The following is an 18,202-nucleotide window of genomic DNA, read 5'->3' as shown; positions in this document are numbered from 1 at the left end:
TATGACTCAATTACACTTAATACGTATCTATAGAATATTCCATCCAAATACAAAAGAATATACCTTCTTTTCAGCACCCCATGGAACCTTCTCCAAAATCAGCCACATGCTTGTTCACAAAGCACATCTCAACACATACAAAAGAAATTGAAAGGACCTCCTGGGTTTTATCAGTGCACCATGACTTAAAGTTAGATTTTAACAACAACAAAAATTACAGAAAGCCTACAATCTCATGAAAACTGAATAATGCCCAATTGAATCACCAATGGGTCAAGGAAGAAATAAATAAAGAAATTAAAAATTTCCTAGTATTCAATGAAAATTAATGTACAACATACCACAACTTATGGGACATCGTGAAAGCAATGCTAAGAGTTAAATTCATAGCTCTAAGCACCCACATAAAGAAGTTGGAGAAATCTCACATTAGTGATTTAACAGCACACCTGAAAACTCTAGAACAAGAAGGTGCAAACTCATCCAAGAGAAACAGATGCCAGGAAATAATCAAATTGAGAGCTGAAATCAATAAAATAGAAACAAAGAGAAAAATAAAAAGAATCAATGAAACAAAGAGTTGGTTCTTTGAGAAAATCAACAAGATATATAATCCCTTATCCAAATTAACCAAAAAGCAGTGAGAGAGCATGCAAATAAAAAAAATCAGAAATGAAAAGGGGGACATAAAAACAGAAAATGAGGAAATCCAGAGAATCATCAGGTCAAACTTCAAAAACCTGTACTCTACAAAATTAGAAAATCTGAAAGACATGGATGACTTTCTGGATAGATATCCCATACCAAAGTTAAATCAAGACCAGATAAACTATTTAAACAGACCAATAACCCCTCAGGAAATAGAACAGTCATTAAAATTCTCCCAACCAAAAAAAGCCCAGGACCAGATGTGGTGGTATTGTGTTCCCAAAATATTGTGCACCATAATAAACTGATCTGGTGACAGAGAACAGAACAGCCACTAGATACAGAGGCTAAAATATGGTGCCACTCACATCTTTAATCCTAGCATTCTAGAGGCAGAAATGCCTCTGGATCTCTGTGAGTTCAGGGCCACATTGCAAGCAGCCAGGCATGGTGATTCAAGCCTTTAATCCCAGGAAGTGACGGCAGAAAGCAAAAATGTATATAATGTGTGAGGATCAGTAACTAGTCTGGTTAAGCTTTTAGACTTTTAGCAGCAGTTCAGCTGAGATTCATTCTGGATGAGGACTCAGAGGCTTCCAGTCTGAGGAAACAGGATCAGCTGAGGAACTGGCTAGGTGAGTAGCTGTGGCTTGTTCTGCTTCTCTGATCTTCCAGCATTCACCCCTATAACTGGCCTCAGGTTTGATTTTAATAAGACCATTTAAGATTCCTGCTACAAAAAGATGGTCTCAGTTCAGAATTCTACTGGATATTCAAAGAAGAGCTAATACCAATATTCTCAAATTGTTCCATACCATAGAAACTGAAGAAACATTACCAAATTCTTTTTATGGGGCTGCAGTTACCATGATACACAAACCACACAAAGATGTCACAGAGAAAGAGAATTACACACCAATCTCCTTCATGAACATTAATCCAAAAATACTCAATAAAATACTAGCTAACCAAATCCAGGAACACATCAAAAAATTATCCACCATGACCAAGTAGGCTTCATCCCAGGGATGAAAGGATGGTTCAACATACAAAAATCTGTCAATGTAATACACCATATAAACAAACTGAAAGAAAAAACCACATGATCATCTCACTGGATGCTGAAAAGGCCTTTGACAAAATCCAACACCACTTCATGATAAAGGTTCTAGGGAGTGCATGAATATTAAAAACATACCTAAACATAATAGAGGCAGTTTACAACAAGCTGACAGCCAACATCAAATTAAATGGAGAGAAACTCAAAACAATTCCAATAAATCAGAAACAAGACAAGGGTGCCCACTCTCCCCATAATTATTCAATATAGTACTTGAAGTTCTAGGTAGAGCAATAAGACTACAAAAGGAGATCAAGCAGATCAAATTGGAAAGGAAGAAGTCAAACTTTCATTATGTGCAGATGACATGATAGTACATATTAGTGACCCCAAAAATTGTATCAGGAAACTCCTACAGCTGATAAACTCCTTCAGTAAGCTGGCAGGATACAACTCAAAAAAATCAGTAGCCCTCCTATACACAAATCAAAAGGGGACTGAGAAAGAAATCAGAGAAACATCACCCTTCACAATAGCAACAAATAATATAAAATACCTTGGGGTAGCTCTAACTAAGCAAGTGAAAGACATGTATGAAAAGAACTTTAAGTCTCCAAAGAAAGAAATTGAAGTAGATATCAGAAAATGGAAGATATCCCATGCTCACAGATAGGTAGAATTAACATGGTAAAAATGGCAATCTAACCAAAAGCAATCTACAGATTCAATGCAATCCCCATCCAAATCCCAACACAATACTTCACAGGCTTGGAAAGAACAATACTTTACTTTATGTGGAATAACAAAAAACCTAAGATAGCTAAAAGAATCCTGTATAATAAGGCATCCTCTGGAGGCAGCATGATCTCTGACCTCAAACTCTACTATAGAGCTATAGTAAAAAAAAACAGCTTGCTATTAGCATAAAAAATGACCTGTGGACCAATGCAATTGAATTGAAGACACTGACATTAATCCACACAATTATGAACATATGGTTTTTGATAAAGAAGCCAAAACTGTAACATGTTAAAAAGAAAGCATCTTCAACAAATGGTGCTGGCATAACTGGATGTCAATATGTAGTAGGCCACAAAATGATCCATATTTGTCACATTGCACAAAGCTCACTTCGAAGTGGATCAAAGACTTCACCATAAATCCAGTTATGAACGTGGCAGTAGTGAAAGTAGGAAATAGTCTGGAACGCATTGGCACAGGAGACCACTTCCTAAATACAACACCAGTAGAACAGAAACTGAGAGCAACAATTAATAAATGGGACTTCCTGAAACTGAGAAGCTTTTGTAGAGCAAAGGACATGGGAAATAAGACCAAACAACAGCCTACAGAATGGGAAAAGTCCTTCACCAACCCTACATCTGACAGAGGGCTGATATCCAAAATATATAAAGAACTCAAAAAGCTAGACATAAAAATACTGACCAAGCCAATTAAAAATTGACTACAGGATTTAACAGAAAATTCTCAACAGAAGAATCTCAAATGTCAGAAGAGCATTTAAGGAATTGCTCAGCATCCTTAGTCATCAGGGAAATGAAAATAAAAACCACCCTGATATACCATCTTACACCTGTCAGGATGGCTAAGATCAAAAACACTAAAGACAGCTTATGTTGGAGAGGATGTAGAGCAAGGGAACCCTCCTCCACTGTTGGTGGGAATGCAAACTTGTAGAGCCACTCTGGAAATCAGTATGGTGGTGACTCAGATAATTGGGAATAAGTCTTCCTCAAGACCCAGATATACCACTCTTAGGCATATACCCAAGGAATGCTCAATCTTATCACAAGGACAAATGCTCAACTATGTTCATATCAGCATCATTTGTAATAGTAAGAATCTGGAAACAACCTAGATGCCCCTCAACTGGTGAATGGATAAACAAATTATGACACATATCCAGAGGTGAGTGCCTGGGGTTATAGCCAGAGAGGCAACTGCCCTTGAGTCCCACCAATGGACACAGGCCATTCCAGGAGGACCTGACCAACTTGGCCCCAGTTTCCTGCCAATCTGCGGGCCCTGAGGGAAGGCTCCCCTTTTCCAAGACTGCAGGCAGACACTGCAGTCTCCACACCCTGCAACCACACCCATTTGCCCTAGAACCCAGCCACTTCCTGAGTTGCAGAGATCAGCCCCCAGCTTTCTTCCACCATGGAACTCCCATCTGGACCAGAGGTGAGTGCCTGGATTATAATCAGAGAGGCAACTGCACCTGGGTCCCATGCTGGACACAGGCCAGAGGACCTGGCCAACTTGGCCCCAGTTTGCTGCCAATTGCTGGGCCCTGCAGGAAGGCACCCCTTTTCCAAGACTGCAGGCAGACCTTGAAGTCTCCACACCCTGCCCCCACACCCATTTGCCTGAGTTCCCAGCCACTTCCTGAGACTCAGAGACCAGCCCCAAGCTTCCATCCTGCCCTGGAACTCCCATCTGGACCAGAGACTAGAGGACCTTCCATCTGGACAAGAGGAGCTCCCATCTGGACAAAATAAGGAGACCCCAGGGACTTACCGAGACTCAGAGTCCAGCCCCCCAGCTCCTATCCGGCCAGCACTCTCATCTGGACCAGAGCTGCCATCTGGACCAGAGGTTCCCTAAATCTGTCAACTCTCTCTGGACCAACTACAATGATAAGACCCAGAACGAACACAAGAGGAGATGGGCAGACGCCAAGGCAAAAGTGCAGACAACAAAATAAAGAGCAATACAGCATCACCAGAATCTAGCCCTCCTCCAACAGCTATACCTGAACATCACAGAATGGAAGAAGAAGAAGAAGAAGAAGAAGAAGAAGAAGAAGAAGAAGAAGAAGAAGAAGAAGAAGAAGAAGAAAACAAACTTATAAATAACATCATGAAGAGGCTAGAGCTTTATATAGAAGAAATCAAAAATAAAGTAGAGGAACAGACAAACAAAAAATGGGAAGAATGCTATAAAAAACTAGAGTAACGGACAATTAAAGCAGAAGAAAACAATAAATCCTTGAATGAAAATCATGAAAAAGCAAGGGAGACAATCCAAGACCTGAAGAGGGAAATAGAAAAAATGAAGAAGACACTAGCAGAAAGAATGTTGTAAATAGAAAATCTGAGTAAACAAACAGGAACTTCATAAGCAAGTATAACCAACAGTATGCAAGAGATGGAAGAGAGGATCTCTGGTGTTGAAGATACAGTAGAAGAAATAGATTCATCAGTCAAAGAAAACACGAAAACCAACAAAGTCATGACCCAAACTGTCCAAGAAATTTGGGACACCATGAAAAGACCAAACCTACAAATAGTAGGTATAGAGGAAGGAGAAGAATACCAACTCAAAGGCACAGAAAATATATTTAACAAGAGCATAGAAGAAAACTTTCCCAACTTAAAGAAGGAAATGCCTAAGAAGATACAAGAAGCCTATAGAACACCAAAGAGACTAGACCCCCCCAAAAAAGTCGCCACATAATAATTAAACAACTAAACTTACAGAATAAAGAAAGAATATTAAGATCAGCAAAGGAAAAATGCCAAGTGACTTATAAAGGCAAACCCATCAGAATAACACCCCATTTCTCGATGGAGAATTTGAATGCCAGAAGGACCTGGACAGATATAATGCAGACACTAAGAGACCATAAATGCTAGCCTAGACTAATACACCCAGCAAAACTTTCAATCATCATAGATGGAGTGAACAAGAAAGACCTTCCAAGACAAAACCAGATTTAAACAATACTTATCCACAAACCCAGCTCTACAGAAAGCACTAGAAGGAAAATTCCAATTTAAGAAAGGCAGATAAACCCATGAAAACACAGGCAATAGATAATAACACAGCAGTAAACCCCAAAGAAGAGAAGTACACACACACTACCACCAAAAAAGAAACATAACAAAAGGAATGAACAATCACTGGTCATTAATGTACCTTAATATCAATGGACTTAATTCACTGATAAAAAGACACAGACTAACATACTGGATACAAAAACAGGACCCATCTTTCTGCTGCATACAAAAGAAACACACCTCAAATTCAAAGACAGATAACTCCTAAGAATAAAAGGCTGTGAAAAGACTTTCCAATCAAATGGTCTTAAGAAGGAAGCTGGTGTAGCCATCCTAATATCCAGCAAAATAGACTTCAAGCTAAAATCAAACAAAAGAGATGATCAAGGACATTACATACCCATCACAGGAAAGATCCACCAAAATAAAGTCTCAATTCTGAACATTTATGCTCCAAAAACAAGGGTACCCACATATGTAAAAGAAACATTACTAAAGATTAAATTACATATATAACCCCACACATTAATAGTGGGAGACTTCAACACCACACTTTCACTTCTGGACAGATTGGCCAAATTGACACTTTTCAGAGACATAATAGACTTAATGGATGTTATGGCTCAAATGAACTTAATCGATATCTACAGAACATTCCACCCAAACAAAAAAGAATATACCTTCTTCTCAGCACCCCATGGAACCTTCTCTAAAATCGACCACATACTTGGCCACAAAGCAAATGTCAACAGATACAAAACAATTGGAATAACCTCCTGTGTTCTATCAGACCACCATGGTTTAAAGTTAGATTTCAATAACAGAAAAAACTACAGAAATCCTACAATCTCATGGAAACTGAATAATACTCAACTGAATCACCAATGGGTTAAGGAAGAAATAAAAAAAGAAATTAAAGACTTCCTAGAGATCAATGAAGATGAATACACCACATACCCAAACTTACGGGATACTATGAAAGCAGTGCTAAGAGGGAAATTCATAGCACTGAATGCCTACATAAAGCAGCTGCAGAAATCTCATGCTAGGGACTTGATAGCACACCTGAAAGCCCTTGAACAGGAAGAAGCAAAGCATCCCAGGAGGAACAGACACCAGTAAATTTTCAAATTGAGGCATGAATTTAATAAAATAGAAATAAAGAGAACAATACAAAGAATTAATGAAACAAACAGTTGGTTCTTTGAGAAGATCAACAAAAGAGACAAGCCCTTATCCAAACTAACCAAAAGACAGAGACAGAGCATCCAAATTAACAAAATCAGAACTGAAAAGTGGGACATAACAACAGACAATGAGGAAATCCAGAGAATCATCAGGTCATACTTCAAAAACCTCTACTCCACAAAACTGGAAAATCTAAAAGAAATGGATAATTTTCTGGATACGTACCACATACCTAAGTTAAATCAAGACCAGATAAACCATTTAAATAGTCCAATAACCCCTAAGGAAATAGAATCATTCATTAAAAGTCTCCCAACCAAAAAAGCCCTGGACCTGATGGTTTCACCACAGAATTCAACCAGATCTTCAAAGAAGACTTAATACCAATACTCTTTAAATTGTTCCACACAATATAAGCAGAAGGTAGATTACCAAACACCTTCTATGAGACTACAATTACCCTGATTCATAAACCAGATCAACAAAGAAAGAGAACTACAGACCGATCTCCCTCATGAACATTCATGCAAAAATACTCAATAAAATTCTGGCAAACAGACTCCAAGAACACATCAAAACAATTATCCACCATGATCAAGTAGGCTTCATCCCAGGGATGTATGGTTGGTTCAACATACGAAAATGTGTCAATGTAATACACCATTTAAACAAACTCAAAGAAAAAAAAACACATGATCATCTCACTAGATGCAGAAAAGGCATTTGACAAAGTCCAACACCCCTTCACCATGGAAGTCTTGGAGTGATCAGGAATACAGGGAACATACCTAAACGTAATAAAGGCAATCTACAGCAAGCAAACAGCCAACATCAAATTAAATTGAGAGAAACTCAAAGCAATACCACTAAACTCAGGAACAAGGCAAGGCTGTCCTCTCTCCCCATATTTATTCAATATAGTACTTGAAGTTCTAGCCAGAGCGATAAGACAACATAAAGAGATTAAGGGGTACAAATTAGAAAGGATGAAGTCAAAGTCTCCCTATTTGCAGAAGACATGATAGTATACATGAGTGACCCCAAACATTCAACCAAGGAACTGATATAGCTAATAAAAACCTTCAGCAACATTGCAGAATACAAGATCAACTCAAAAAAATCAGTAGCCCTCCTCTATACAATAGACAAACAGGCTGAGAAGGAAATCAGAGATACATCACCCTTTACAATAGCCACAAATGATATAAAATACCTTGGCGTTACACTAACTAAGCATGTGAAGGACCTATATGACAAGAATTATAAGTCCCTGAAAAAAGAAACTGAAGAAGATGTCAGAAAATGGAAAGATCTCCCATGCTCATGGGAGATCTTTCAATCTTACCAAAAGCAATCTACAGATTCAGTGCAATCCTCATCAAATAACCAACACAATTCTTCACAGATCAGGAATGAATAATACTCAACTTCATATGGAAAAACAAAAAAAAACCCAGGATAGCCAAAAGAATCCTGTACAATAAAACAACCTCTGGTGCCATCAGGATCCCCGACCTCAAGCTCTACTATAGAGCTACTGTAATAAAAATAGCTTGGTACTGGCATAAAACTGACATGTGGACTGAAGGAATTGAATTAAAACCCTGACATTAACCAGCACACCTATGAACATATAATTTTTGACAAAGAAGCCAAAAAGTACAATGGAAAAGAGAAAGCATCTTCAACAAATGGTGCTGGCATAACTGGATGTCATTGTGTAGAAGGCTGCAAATAGATCCATATCTGTCACCATGCACAAAACTTAAGTCCAAGTGGATCAAAGACCTCAACATAAATCGAGCTACTCTGAACCTAATAGAAGAGAAAGTAGGAAGTACTCTTGAATGCATTGGCACCGGAGATAACTTTATAAATATAACACCAGTAGCACAGACACTGAGAGAAACAATCAATCAATGGAACCTGTAGAAACTGAGAAGCTTTTATAGAGCAAAGGACATGGTCAACAAGAAAAAGCAACAGCCTACAGAATAGGAAAAGGTCTTCACCAATCCCACATCTGACAGAGGGCTGATATGCAGAACTCAAGAAATTACACATCAAAATGCCCAACAGTCCAATTAAGAAATGGGTTATAGAACTAAACAGAGAATTCTCAGCAGAGGAAGTTCAAATGGCTGAAAGACATTAAAGGAATTGCTCAACATCCCTAATTATCTGGGAAATGCAAATCAAAATGACTCTGAGATACCACATTACACCTGTCAGAGTAGCTAAGATCAAAAACAGAGAAGACAGTTTATGGTGGAGAGGAGGTGGAGCAAGGGGAACTCTCCTCCACTGCTGGTGGGAATGCAAGCTTGTACAGCCACTTTGGAAATCAATATGGCACTTCCTTAGAAAATTGGGAATCCATCACCCCCAAGATGCAGCTGTAGCACTCTTGGGCATATACCCAAGGAATGCACAATCATCCACAAGGGCATTTGCTCAGCTATGTTCGTATCAGCTTTGTAATAGCAAGAACCTGGAAACAACCCAGATGCCCTTCAACTGAAGAAGGGATAAAGAAAATATGGTACATATACACGATGGAGTACTACTCAGTAGAGAAAAACAATGACATCATGAGGTTTCCAGGCAAATGGATGGATCTAGAAAAAATCATCCTGAGTGAGGTAACACAGACTCAAAAGACAAACATGGTATGTACTCACTCATAGGAGAATACTAGATGTTAAAAAAAGATGACTAGACTGCTACACAACTCCAGGGAGGCTACCTAGAAAACAGGACCCTACGAAAGACACAGGGATCAACCAATGACAGAGAAATGGATGAGATCCACATGAACAACCTGGACAACAGTGGGGGTAATGAAGGGCAAGATTTGAGAGAAAGAAAGCTTAGGGAAGCAGAAGATCCCAGCTGGATAAAGATCAGAAAGGGAGAATGAGGAATAACAGACCATGATAAATGAAGACCACAAGAGAAGAGGAATAGGCAGAGTGCTCGAGAGGTCCCCAGAAATCCACAATGATATATCCTCTGTAGACTGCTGGCAATGGTGGAGAGAAAGCCTGATCTGAACTAGTCTGGTGATCAGATGGCCAAACACTCTGATGGTTGGGCTGGTACTCTCATCCAGTGACTGATGGAAGTGGATGCAGAGATCCTCAGCCAGGCCCCAGGTGGAGCTCCAGGTGACCAACTGTTGAGACAGAGGAGGGTCCACAAGAGCATGAATTGTTGAATCCAAGATTGCAAAATGCACAGGGACAAATAGCCAAATGAATGGAAGCATATGAATTATGAACCAACAGCTGAGGAGCCCCAAGCTAGATCAGGCCCTCTGGATAAATGAGACAATTGAATAGCTTGATCTGTTTGGGAGGCATCCAGTCTGTGGGACCAGGACCTGTCCTTAGTGCATGAGCTGGCTGTTTGAAACCTTGGGCTAACACAGGGACACTTTGCTCAGTCTGGAAGGTGGGGACAGGACCTGCCTGTACTGAATCCACCAGGTTTAAATGAATCCCCAGGGGTGCCTTGATCCTGGAGGACATGGGGATCGAAGGGAGGGGCTGGGGGAAAGGTGGGGGTAGGGGCCAGAGGGGGAAGGACAGGGTAACCCATGGCTGAAGTATAAAATTTCATACTTATAATAATAAAAAAATAATATTTATTAAAAGTCAAATTATGACACACCTGAAACCCCAACACTTGGAAAGCTAAAGTAAGAGTTCAATTCAAGCCATCATGGTCTATAGCTGGAGTTCCAAGGCAGAAGGGGCTACATAGTGAGAACCTATCTCAAAGTAAACACCTAAGCAAGTTTAAGCAAAAGTGGCTTTTTGGAGACATAGATTTATATTGTTTTACATAATTTTAATCATAAAATATTTTTAGATAAAAATGTCTTAGGATTCTTTGTGCATTGTGAACTAGAAATCCTAAATAAAAAAATAAAGACCCGCCCGCCACAAAAAAAAGATTCCTGCTACAACCAGATGGTGGGCGTTCAGAATTCTACCGGATTTTCAAAGAAGAGCTAATACCAATATTCTCAAATTGTTCCATACCATAGAAACAGAAGAAACATTACCAAATTCTTTTTATGAGGCTACAGTTACCATGATACACAAACCACACAAAGATGCCACAAAGAAAGAGAATTACACACCAATCTCCCTCATGAACATTAATCCAAAAATACTCAATAAAATACTAGCTAACCAAATCCAGGAACACGTCAAAAAATTATCCACCATGACAAAGTAGGCTTCATCCCAGGGATGAATACACGATATAAACAAACTGAAAGAAAAAATACCACATGATCATCTCACTGGATGCTGAAAAGGCCTTTGACAAAATCCAACACCACTTCCTGATAAAGGTTCTAGAGAGTGCAGGAATATTAAAAACATACCTAAACATAATAAAGGCAGTTTACAACAAGCTGACAGCCAACATCAAATTAAATGGAGAGAAACTCAAACAATTCCAATAAATCAGAAACAAGACAAGGTTGCCCACTCTCCCCATAATTATTCAATATAGTACTTGAAGTTCTAGGTAGAGCAATAAGACTACAAAAGGAGATCAAGTGGATAGAAATTGGAAAGGAAGAAGTCAAATATTCATTATGTGCAGATGACATGATAGTACATATTAGTGACCCCAAAAATTCTATCAGGGAACTCCTACAGCTGATAAACTCCTTCAGTAAAGTGGCAGGATACAAGCAAAAATATCAGTAGCCCTCCCATACACAAATGAAAAGGGGGCTGAGAAAGAAATCAGAGAAACATCACCCTTTACAATAGCCACAAATAATATAAAATGCCTTGGGTTAGCTCTAACTAAGCAAGTGAAAGACCTGTATGAAAAGAAATTTAAGTCTCTTCAGAAAGAAATTGAAGTAGATATCAGAAAATGGAAAGATATCCCATGCTCATGGATAGCTAGAATTAACATAGTAAAAATGGCAATCTAACCAAAAGCAATCTACAGATTCAATGCAATCCCATCAAATTCCCAACACAATACTTCACAGGCTTGGAAAGAACAATACTTTATGTGGAATAACAAAAAACCTAAAATAGCTAAAAGAATCCTGTATAATAAGGCATCCTCTGGAGGCAGCATGATCTCTGACCTCAAACGCTACTATAGAGCTATAATAAAAAAAAACAGCTTGCTAGTAGCATAAAAAATGACCTGTGGACCAATGCAATTGAATTGAAGACACTGAAGTTAATCCACACGTTTATGAACATATGATTTTTGATAAGGAAGCCAAAACTGTAACATGGAAAAAAGAAAGCATCTTCAACAAATGGTGCTGGCATAACTGGATGTCAACATGTAGTAGGATGCAAAATGATCCATATCTGTCACCATGCACAAAACTCAATTCCAAGTGGATCAAAGACTTCACCATAAATCCAGTTATGAACTTGACAGAAGAGAAAGTAGGAAATAGTCTGGAGCACATTGGCACAGGAGATCTTTTCCTCAATATAACACCAGTAGCACAGAAACTGAGAGTGACAATTAATAAATGGGACTTCCTGAAACTGAGAAGCTTTTGTAGAGCAAAGGACATGGGAAATAAGACCAAACAACAGTCTACAGAATGGGAAAAGATCTTCACCTATCCTACATCTGACAGAGGACTGATCTCCAAAATATATAAAGAACTCAAAAAGCTAGACATAAAAATACTGACCAAGCCAATTAAAAATGGGCTACAGAATTTAACAGAAAATTCTCAACAGAAGAATCTCAAATGGCTGAAAAGCATTTAAAGAATTGCTCAACATCCTTAGTCATCAGGGAAATGAAAATAAAAACAACCCTGATATACCATCTTACACCTGTCAAGATGGCTAAGATCAAAAACACTAAAGACAGCTTATGTTGGAGAGGATGTAGAGCAAGGGAACACTCCTCCACTGTTGGTGGGAATGCAAACTTGTAGAGCCATTCTGGAAATCAGTATGGTGGTGTCTCAGATAATTGGGAATAAGTCTTCCTCAAGACCCAGATATACGACTCTTAGGCATATACCCAAGGAATACTCAATCTTACCACAAGGACAAATGCTCAACTATGTTCATATCAGCATTATTTGTAATAGCAAGAATCTGGAAACAACCTAGATGCCCCTCAACTGGTGAATGGATAAACAAATTATGACACATACACACAATGGAGTACTACTCATCAGTACAAAACAATGATACCATGAAATTTGAAGGAAAATGGATGGACTAGAAAATATCATCTTGAGTGAGTTAACCCGGACTCAGAAGGACAAACGTAGTATGTACTCACTCATAAGTGGATACTAAATGTGAGCTAAGAGATGGCCAGACTGCAACCCATAACTCCAGAGAGTCTAGCTAACAGGGGAAGACTGTAGGAGGGACACATGGATGACCCTGTGCAGGAGAAGTAGATGAGATCTACATGAGTGGATTTGGTTTGGGGGTGGAGGCAGAGGGTGGGGAGTAGGGAATGGGAACATAGGGAAATGGGAGGGTCAAGCTGGGACAGTGACAAAGTGGGATGGCAGGGAGGAAGATACCATGATAGATGAGGACATCATGGGAATAGGAAGAGGCAGGGTGCTGGGGAGGTTCTTGGGAATCCACAAAGTTGACCCCATCTTGGTGTGCTGGAAGTGGTCCAGAGGGTGCCTGGACTGGTCTACTCTGGTGACCAGCCCAGGAAATAACCTAGCTGTCATCATAGACCTTTTGTCCAGTGACTGATGGAGGCAGATACAGAGATCCATGGCCAGGCACCAGGTTGAACTCCAGGAATCCAACTGATGAGAGAGAGGAGAGATGCTACAGGCAACGGACATTGAGATCATGATGGGAGGACATGTAGAGATGACCGGCCACACTAATAGAAGCCCATGAACTGTGGACTGGTGGCTGTGGAGCCTCCATGGGACTGGACTAGGCCATCTGGACATGGCAGACAGTTGTTTGGCTCAAACTATTTGAGGGGGCACCCAGGCAGGGGGATTGGGATCTATCCCTGGTTCATGGGAAGGCTTCTGGAATGTGGTGCCTGTGCTGTGACACCTTGCACAGCCTTGGTGCAGTGGGAAGGGACTAGGACCTGTCTTAGCTCAGTGTGCTGGTCTCTGCTGACTCCCCACAGAAGACCTCAATTTGGGGGATGTAGGAATGCAGGGTGGCTTGTGAAAGAGTGCTGGGTGTGGGAGCAGGGAGGAGAGGGGATCTGTGAATAGCATGTGGAGTGAGTAGAAAGTTTCTTAATAAAGAAAAATGCAAAAAAATCAAAGGATAATCGTGAAGGTGGGCACTGAATCAGGAACCATGAAGGAACTCTGATTACTGGCTTGAACTCCATGGTTGTTCAGTATGCATTCTTATACAACCCAGGAACACCCTCCCATGAATGACACAACCCCTTTTTTCCTGAACCCTGATACACCAATCATTGCTCAAGACATGACCCCACAGTCATTCTTACAGAACAACCAGATGGATGCAATTTTTCCCAACTGAGGTTCCTTGTTCCGTGATGACCCTAGGTTGAATTATGTTGATTAAATACTAACTACAACACAAATGTAAGAGCCAGTACTGTCATGGTACCATGACCCATTGAGTATCTGTGTGTCCTCCAGACAAAAATAAATATAAATGTTAAAACACTTAAGAATAAGAATCTGTCTCTCAAATAGAATATAATTATAAATAATGTGTGGCTATACCATGAACTCTTCCTTTTTGCAAACGACTTTTTCTTAATGATTTCCTTTAGGGAACTCATGAAAAAGGGAATTCCAAGGAGGAAGAGAGTACAGAATATGGATACAAACTATCTCTGAAGAAAAAAATGACAAAAATATTTGAATAATGAGACTTATGCCAAGTTCTCTAGTATAGTATGAGATAAACATTTATTTCTACAATACTCCTTCCCAAATTTTGTTACCACACTGAAGATAAACACACAAAGAGTCATACAATATGACTACAAAACATTCTTCTAACACTCAGAGCATCAAGAATGTGGGAAGACAGCACTGTTTGTGTGGGTGACCATCAGAGCTTGCACAGGATGGCTGACTCCCTAAGGTTAGGACCTGTCTCTACTACTGCCTCTCTGAATACAAAGTTGATGCACACAGAAATAAAGGGCACAAAACATGAGATCTCCAGTACCAATGCAGACATTCTCAGTGTTCTGACTGAACAGGCGGGCTCCAGATCAGCACTTCACATTCCCATGGTTTACATTAGCATGGCATGTAGGAAAACTCAGCCAACTCTTGTTCTCTATGGCGAACAATACCTCAAGGCAAAGGGTCCCTATAATCATGTCTATTTCTTCTCTACTTCTTGGCTTGACTTCAGCTTCTCTGGCTTATTTTCTACTTTACTTGACATAAACCTCAAGCCTAGTTGAATACTATAGTGTTTTATGAACAGCTTGTCTTCCCATTCCTTACCAATGCAATAATCATATTTAGGAACCTGAGATGCTCTTTGTCACAAGGTATAAACAGATATAAAGTGCACAGAGAAAGACAAACTGACATAAACCAAGAGGAAGTAAAACCTAATCTCCAGGTACAGTGTTCCCTGTGAGAAGGTGAAGAGGTTGAAATCAGTCTCGTGGGGATGCTCTCAGATAAACACACGATCACATGTAACAGTGTAAGTGAGCTGCTTCCTCACAAATTATTTCCTGGATGGATGATGAGAATGAGAAAATTCCACTGAAATCAAAACTATACATTTTTAACTGTTTCTTGAGCAGAGTTTCTGATGACTAAGAGGCCCAACTCCATCCTAAATTCACTTCAGGAATTCATAGAGTTCTAAAAATGCAGTAGGACAGGGTACCCAGTTCTGCCTGTTCTGTGTGGATGTAGACTCACTTAGTATAAACACTCTTACGTTTTGCTTGTCAGGTCTGCACAGAGTTATTCATACTATTTCTCATTTCTCAGGGATTGAAATCCAGAAAAAAAAAAAAAAAAACAGGAAAATTTCCTGAGTTTCCATCACCAGTTCTTCTAGGAAGCACATGGCAAATCTCAGTCACCTGAGGGAAGAGTGGAAGCCTTGCCCTGTGCTTCCTTTTATCCTCTCAGGAACCCCTCTCAATGCAAAGCAGCCCTCAGGCTCAGGCTGAAAGCCCAGGCCTAGCTGAGGAGCCCCATCTCCTGCTCAACAGAGCCTCCAGCAGAGCATGGCTGTCCTGGTGCTGCTCCTCTGTCTGGTGACCTTTCCAAGCTGTAAGTGTGTCAGACTTTCAGAGGAGGGACCCAGGCATATCATCTATGGGACATAAGCCTGATGGTAATGTTGTTTGTCCCCAGGTGCCCTGTCCCAGGTGCAGCTGAAGGAGTCAGGACCTGGTCTGGTGCAGCCCTCACAGACCCTGTCTCTCACTTGCACTGTCTCTGGGTTCTCATTTACCAGCAATGGTGTCAGCTGGGTCTGCCAGCCTCCAGGAAAGGGTCTGGAGTGGATGGGAGCAATATGGAGAGATGGAAGTACAGGTTATAATTCAGCTCTCAAATCCCGAGTCACCATCAGCAGGGACACCTCCAAGAGCCAAGTTTACTTAAAACTGAACAATCTGCAAACTGAGGACACAGCCATGTATTTCTGTGCCAGAGACACAGTGAGGGAACTCCAATGTGAGCCTGCACAAAAACCTCCCTATGGAGACATCGGTATTGGTTAAATTATTAAGGCCACTCCACGTAGTTAAAAGGGAGGTTTATTTTGTGGGGTAACTTACAAATGAAGGGGTAGGTTACAGGGTCTGGCAAGGGTATAGCGCAGTCCGGCGGTGTTCTGGAGAACTCTGCTCGGTCTACCTCCCGCGTCCAGAGTCCGGGAACCAAGAGACAGAGCTCTTCCCGATCCTTCGTCTTCCGCTTCCTCCTCTGCCCCGCCTTGTGGGCGTGACCATTACCGAAGCCTCAGTGGGGGTTGGAACTTCCAGGCCAATGCTGGGATGGCTACCCACTACACATCGGGTACCAATAGGGGGCACCAATGACCACTGGGATTCCTGAGGACCACCAGTAATGTTCACTTCAAAATCTATTAAGTTCTGGACTATGCTGAATGAGCACCAGTTTTATTGTCGGAACTTGTGGTTTCTTCTCCAAGCCAAAGATGTCCTCTAGAGGCCCCCCTGGACTGTCATCTTATTCAACCTTCTATGTGTGCACAAATTAGAACAAAATTTTTCCCAACACACCCTCTAAGCTATCCAATTTCTTCTGATTACCAGACAGAATGGCAGCTCCTTTGATATATTCTGTGTGTGTGTGTGTGTGTGTGTGTGTGTGTGTGTGTGTGTGTGTGTGGTGTGGTGTGTGTTTCACTTGATATTTCAAAAGGAGTCTGTAATTGTAACACTTGTTGACTTTAAGTTCCTTGAGGAAGCTTGGGAATTTTTAGTAATTTGTAATTTATCTTCTTTGCCTTTGAACATGTGATGGAGAAACTGCAGCTTCCCAGAATTATTGTCATTTTCAAAAAATAGATTTGAAACAGAAATATCCATTATTTTCTTCTTCTAAACCAAAAGAACTTAAAAGAATAATCTTGGTTATCATTTGTGAAAAATTCTCTTTTCAAAAATTTTCATCTTGGTAAAAATTAGTTTGCTTATATGAATAGGGCTGCTATAAACATAGATGAGAAAGGGTCCTTGTGGTGTGGTTGAGCATATTTTGATATGACCAAGAGATATTTCTGGATTTGGAGGTAGGTAGATTTCTGGTTTCCTGAGACACTGCTCTACTGATTTCCAGAGTGGCTGATAAGATTACACTCTCACCAGCAATGGAGGAGAGTTCTCCTTTCTCCACATCCTCCTCAACACAAGCTGTCATCAGTGTTTTTCATCTTAGCCATTCTGACAGGCATAAGATGGTATCTCAGACTCATTTTGATTTTTTTTTAAGATGTGCATATTTTGTAACCTGTGTTCTGCCTGCGTGTATGCCTGCAGGGCAGATGAGAGCACGAGATCTCATTTTAGGTGGTTGTGAGTCACCATGTGGTTGCTGGAAACTGAACTCAGGACCTCTGGAAGAGCAGTTGGTACTCTTATACTCTGAGACATCGCTCCAGCCTAGATGACTTTCAACTGAAGAATGGATGAAGAAAATGTGGTACATTTATACAATGGAGTATTACACAGAGGTACAAAAAATGTCATCATGAAATTTGTAGGGAAATGGAAAGAACTAGAAAAAATCATCATGAGTAGGTTAACCTGGTCCCAGAAAGACAAACATTGTATGTACTCACTCATAAGAGATATTAGATACAGCTGCACGGTGGTGGCACATGCCATTAATCCCAGCACTTGGGAAGCAGAGCCAGGTGGACCTTTGTGAGTTCGAGGCCAGCCTGGTCTACAGAGTGAGATCCAGGAAAGGCACAAAGCTACACAGAGAAATCCTGTCTTGAAAAACCAAAAAAAAAAAAAAAAATATATATATATATATATATAT

At 40.3% G+C, this 18,202-nt stretch overlaps 1 gene segment (V, D, J or C); it reads left to right on the top strand.

Moving 5' to 3' along the window:
* Positions 1-15,909: 15,909 nt before the first annotated feature.
* LOC118575654 lies at positions 15,910-16,410 on the top strand. The segment is given in 2 exon segments: positions 15,910-15,955; positions 16,040-16,410. Coding segments are annotated over 2 exon segments (417 nt in total).
* The last annotated feature ends 1,792 nt before the right edge of the window (positions 16,411-18,202 follow it).

This window comes from Onychomys torridus, unplaced genomic scaffold (assembly GCF_903995425.1).
Source record: "Onychomys torridus unplaced genomic scaffold, mOncTor1.1, whole genome shotgun sequence".
Classification (NCBI taxonomy): domain Eukaryota; kingdom Metazoa; phylum Chordata; class Mammalia; order Rodentia; family Cricetidae; genus Onychomys; species Onychomys torridus.
Note: the sequence above shows the minus strand (reverse complement) of the source record. Positions and strands in the feature narration are given on the sequence as shown.